At 55.4% G+C, this 5,480-nt stretch overlaps 1 protein-coding gene across 1 annotated transcript; it reads left to right on the forward strand.

The window, feature by feature from the left end:
* Positions 1-1,408: 1,408 nt before the first annotated feature.
* On the forward strand, positions 1,409-4,831 carry LOC116465160 (active breakpoint cluster region-related protein-like). The gene is made up of 3 exons (XM_032148338.2): positions 1,409-1,426; positions 1,917-2,038; positions 4,576-4,831. Exons 1-3 carry the CDS (start codon positions 1,409-1,411, stop codon positions 4,823-4,825), a joined length of 390 nt encoding a protein of 129 aa, XP_032004229.1. The 3' UTR covers positions 4,826-4,831.
* Positions 4,832-5,480: the final 649 nt, after the last annotated feature.

Genomic DNA, 5,480 nt, shown 5'->3' on the forward strand with positions numbered 1-5,480 from the left:
CAGGAGGCAGAGGTTTCAGTGAGCCGAGATTGCACCATTGCACTCCAACCTTGGCGACAGAGTGAGACTCCGTCTCAAAAATAATAATAACAATCCAGTGAGCCAGAAGAACCTGAGGCTGGGGAGTCTCTCCAGGTCCACCACATGGTCTTTCAGCCACAGGTGTCAGAGCTGGATTCCTCACCTGGAGCTGTCTGGAGGCCCCATGCATTCTCGCCCACGCCGGGGAAGCGGCCTCCGGGTGCCTTGTTCTTGAATGCAGACACCTGCCTTTGGCCAGTGTGATGCCGTCAGGGTCCCCTGGGAAGCGAAGGGAGCAGGAGCTTGGAGCTGCTTCAGCTCGGCCTGCACACCCAATAGCTTGCGGGGAGCCCGCAGCAGGAAAGGCTGGTGCTGGAGGTGGTGGAGGCCATCCAGGTTGCCGGAATGTCCAGTGGGCACCTGCATGTGGGACAGCCGTTCCCTGGGGGCCCTTCTTGGTGCAAGGGTGGGGACAGCCCAGCGAGGGGAGTACCAGGAAGCATGAGAGGGACAGTTGCCCTCGTGGGTTGGCAGCCGGGCCCAGGTGAAAGGCTTCCTGTCCAGGGGAGGCCATTCGGCGGCCGTTACGAGTGAGGCTGACAGGGTTTCTGCTCCTCTGGTCTGTTTACGAGCCCCCAGAGTCTCCTGGGGAGAAAGTGGTGAGGGACGGGCCTGGAGAGTGTCCACTGGGCAGAGAGAGCTGATTCTGTGCAGCTCCTGGGGCTGATGTGCAGCGTCTGGGGATCCCCTCGTCTGTTTTACTCTGGGGACATCTGAAAACTCTCCAGAGGGCTTAGCGTACCCTCAGTTTTCGGTCATCCTTTTTTTGGGACTGAGTCTCACTCTGTCGCCCAGGCTGGAGTGCAATGGCACAATCTCGGCTCACTGCAGCCTCCACCCTCTGGGTTCAAGCAATTCTCCTGCGTCAGCCTCCTGAGTAGCTGAGATTACAGGCAGGCGTCACCATGCCCGACTAATTTTTGTATTTTTAGTAGAGATGGGGTTTTGCCACGTTGGCCAGGCTGGTCTCGAACTCCTGACCTCAGGTGATCCACCCGCCTCGGCCTCCCAAATTGCTGGGATGACAGGTGTGAGCCACCGCGCCTGGCCTCGGTCATCTTAATTGTATACTTTGAACACGCTCACCTACGTATTACAGCAGACGTAGGTCACACCGTGTATCATATGCACAGGAAAGGATGGGACAGATGGGGGCGGCCCCCTGGCTCTGAGCAGGGGTTGGAAACTGGAAACCCCACGTGGAGCAGAAACCACCCAGAGCCCAGGTTAGAGGTGGCTGCAGGTCCCCTCTGGATACTGCTGCAGCCCCAGGCCGGATGGCCCAGGTCTCATCCCCAGGGGGCTGGAGAAGCCAGGGAGGAGTAGCATGGACAGGCCTGAGCGGGTCTGGGGTCTCAGCTGAGCCGGGACCAGATGAAGTTCTCCGCCGCGGTCGGGAGGGATTGCAAATGGGGATGTTTGTGTCCCAGGGTGGAGAAACCAGGTCGTCCTGGGCAGGGGGCTCCGGGGGTAGCTGCAGAGAGCCCTGTGCGTTGCACACACTTGATGTGCCAGGCACTGTGCTGTTTCACATGCACCATCTTGATGAGTCACCTTATCAGGCAGACATCACCGTCCGCACTTTACAGAAGGTGAATCTGGGATTCAGAGAGGTCAGGGAGCCCGCCTGAGATCACAGCTGAGAAGCCTGTTGGGATTCAAACCCACGTCCGTGTGACTCCAAAGGCAGTGCTTGAACCACCTTTGGTTAAGGGATGACAGGCTCTGCTGCCCCTCGGTCCAGCACTCCCTGGCTGGCCGTGCCCCCGCGTGCAGGCTCTGCCCTCGGCCGCACTCCCCTCTGAGCAGGCTGGGGGGTCTGCCATCTCCCTCAGACACGACAGCTGGTGAAGGACGGCTTCCTGGTGGAAGTGTCGGAGAGCTCCCGGAAGCTGCGGCACGTCTTCCTCTTTACAGATGTCCTACTGTGTGCCAAGCTGAAGAAGACCTCTGCAGGGTGAGTGTGTGAGTCCAGGGGCAGGGGGTGGGGTGGGGGGGCCGGACCTCTGCGGGGTGAGTGTGTGAGTCCAGGGGCAGGGGGCCGGGTGGAGGGGCCGGACCTCTGGGGGGTGCGTGTGCGAGTCCAGGGGCACGGGGCGGGGGAAGGGAGGCCGGACCTCTGCGGGGTGAGTGTGTGAGTCCAGGGGCACAGGGCAGGGGAGGGAGGCCGGACCCTGCCACCCATGGAGCCTTCAGCAACTTTGTGGGGTTTTTTTCTTTTGAGACAGGGTCTTGCTCTGTTGCCCAGGCTGGAGTGCAGTGGTGTGATCTCAGCTCACTGCAACCTCTGCCTCCCGGGTTCAAGTGATTCTCCTGCCTCAGCCTCCTGAGTAGCTGGGATTACAGGTGCACGCCACCACGCCACCATGCCTGGCTAATTTTTGTGTTTTAGTAGAGACGGGGTTTTGCCATGTTGGCCAGGCTGGTCTCGAACTCCCGACCTCAGGTGATCTGCCCGCCTCGGCCTCCCAAAGTGCTGGGATTACAGGCATAAGCCGCCGCGCCTGGCTGGTTTTTTCCTTTTAAAAACTATATTAATTAACTTAATTTCACCACATAGCCTTTTTTCCTGAAAGTAAGTCATGTTTTTAATTATAAAGATAATATAAGGACTTTGGAGGAAACCGCGTCCCCCACTGAAGCATGAGGTCCGCCTCCTGCCGCGCTGCTTCCTCCCCTGTTTTTAAGTGTTCTTATGTTTCTTCACACAGTCGTAATCACAGTGAATGCCCAATTTGGGGCTCTGCTGTTTCTATTTCGTGTCATAAGCGTTTTCCCTGTTGCTGCCTCATCTTCATAATCATCCTTGTACTTTCCTGCACGACGTTACCTGTGGATGTGCCATCGTCTGCTTAAGCATTCTCCTTTTATTAGACATCTCTGAATTTCTGCTAACTGCAGTGCTGTGAATATTCACCACGTCTCCTGCTACTATTTATTGAGGGTTTAGGCCATGCCAGGTGCCGTGACACATGCTTTGAATACATGATTTCTAGTCCTCCCCACACCTCCACTAAGTAGCAACTGTTGTTCCCTTATCGTAGACGAGAGAAGAGCCTTGGAGAAGGTAAATAAGCGGCCCAAGCTTGCACAGCTAGAGGCACAGGTGGGACTGGAACCCCAAGCTGATGTGCAAGCTCCTTTGTGCCTCCTTCTGTCTACCCGGGAATGTGGGTCTGCTCTGTGCCTTGAGCAGAGAGGCTCATTCTGCGTTCATTCACACATTCTTCCACCCACGCTTACTGATCACCTGTGATGTACCAAGCACACCCCTTCTCACAGCTGAGAAGCGGCAGTCTGGATTCAAACCCGTGTCTATGGGACTCGTTTACCACCAGACTATCTTGCCTCTCCCTTCAGCCCTCCCTGGCTGGCTGTGCCACCAACTATAGCTCAGGGGGAGCAAGCCATGCGCCCACCACAACACTCAAGGGTCAGAATGAGAAGTGCAAATCTAAGTCCTAGGGGAAGGATCGATCATTATGAACTTCAATAAAGGGATGACTGGCCAGGCACGGTGGCTCATGCCTGTAATCCCAGCAATTTGGTAGGCCAAGGCGGGTGGATCACCTGGGGTCAGGAGTTTGAGGACCAGCCTGGCCAACGTGGCAAAACTCCGTCTCTACTGAAAGTACAAAAATTAGCCGGGTGTTAGGGCAGGCACCTATAATCCCAGCTACTCGGGAGGCTGAGGTAGGAGAATCGCTTGAACCCTGGAGGCAGAGTTTGGAGTGAGTGGAGATCGTGCCATTGCACTCCAGCCTGGGCAACAAGAGCAAAACTCCATCTCACAAAATAAAAATAATTTAAAATAATAGTAATAAAGGACATGACTCCCTGGAACTAGATCATGTTTGAGATAGTTCTGAGGCAGAGATGGTGATAATAAGCACACATGCCTCTGCCTGTTGTCCTTTGCCACGGCAGACATTACTAATCACATATGCCTCTGCCTGTCGTCCTTTGCCATGGTAGACATTACTCATCAACCAGGGCATGCTTTCTTGCTAGACTTGGATGTGGCTTTGTAATCCTCCACCCAGTGTTGACCCATGTGACCTCTCGATAAGAGGTGGCATTCGGAATGACACCTGTATTCATTGCTGGCCTGAAGGATATTGAACACGGATAGTCTAGAAGGGAGGGAGGAGATTGCGGTGGGGAATAGGAAAATGTGAGCCCAGCCAAGAGGGCTTCACTCTTCTTGATACCCAAGTGGTTTGGGACGTTTGACAACATGAGTCATCTGGGCCAGAAGCCTGGTAAGGTGAAGGGGCGGAGTTGCTCCCTGCAGGCAGAGCGGACCCCAGAACCCAGCTCTCATCACTCCATGTGTGTGTTTCCTAATCAGGCTCCTCAGGAGCAGGGATCGTTCTTGCTTCTGACGAGTTCTCAGTCAACCCCTGTCAGTGGTTCTGTGGTTCTGGACCCAGGAGTTGAGGCTGGAAGAGCCAGGCTCCCTCTGGCTCATGGCTCCCTGTGGCTCGTTTGCAGGAAGCACCAGCAGTATGACTGTAAGTGGTACATCCCCCTGGCCGACCTGGTGTTTCCATCCCCCGAGGAGTCTGAGGCCAGCCCCCAGGTGCACCCCTTCCCAGACCACGAGCTGGAGGACATGAAGATGAAGATCTCCGCCCTCAAGAGTGAAATCCAGAAGGAGGTGAGCAGAGCTTGGTATCCGAGCCTGGGGCCCTTTCAGCCAGCTGTGCTCGGGGAGGTGGAGGCGGGAAGTTGTAAGATTTGAGAGTTTGAGAGGGAGCCTTGAGTGTGTAGTTACTAAGGGAAAGACCCCGACTACAGTAGCTCTGAGGAGATCGAGGGGGTCAGTGCTCAGGATTTCATGGGGCTAACATGGAAAGTGCCCTGGAAAGCAGTGCATGTTGAGCATGATAGAAAGGGGAAGCAAGCAGCTGGGCACAGTGGCTCACACCTGTGATCCCAGCACTTTGGGAGGCCGAGGCGGGCGGATCACCTGAGGCCAGGAGTTCGAGACCAGCCTGGCCAACATGGCAAAACCCTGTCTCTACTAAAATACAAAAATTAGCCGGACACAGTGGCTCACACCTGTGATCCCAGCACTTTGGGAGGCCGAGGCAGGCGGATCACCTGAGGCCAGGAGTTCGAGACCAGCCTGGCCAAGATGGCAAAACCCTGTCTCTACTAAAAGTACAAAAATTAGCAGGGCGCGGTGGTGGGCACCTGTAATCTCAGCTACTAGGGAGGCTGAGGCAGGAGAATGGCTTGAGCCCGGGAGGTGGAGGTTGCAGTGAGCCAAGATCATGCCATTGCACCACAGCCTGGGCAATAGAGTGAGATTCTGTCAAAAGTAAAAAAAAAAAAAAAAAAAAGTGGAGGTGGGGGAAGCAAGAGAAGAAAAAGCAGGCTTTTGTAAGGAAAAG

Source organism: Hylobates moloch, unplaced genomic scaffold, assembly GCF_009828535.3.
Source record: "Hylobates moloch isolate HMO894 unplaced genomic scaffold, HMol_V3 SCAFFOLD_3453, whole genome shotgun sequence".
Lineage (NCBI taxonomy): Eukaryota > Metazoa > Chordata > Mammalia > Primates > Hylobatidae > Hylobates > Hylobates moloch.

Excerpts from the sequence above, each read along its gene's own strand:
- LOC116465160 (XM_032148338.2), top strand. Across the intron at positions 2,039-4,575 it reads CTGAAGAAGACCTCTGCAGG|GAAGCACCAGCAGTATGACT; the intron begins GTGAGTGTGTGA and ends GCTCGTTTGCAG.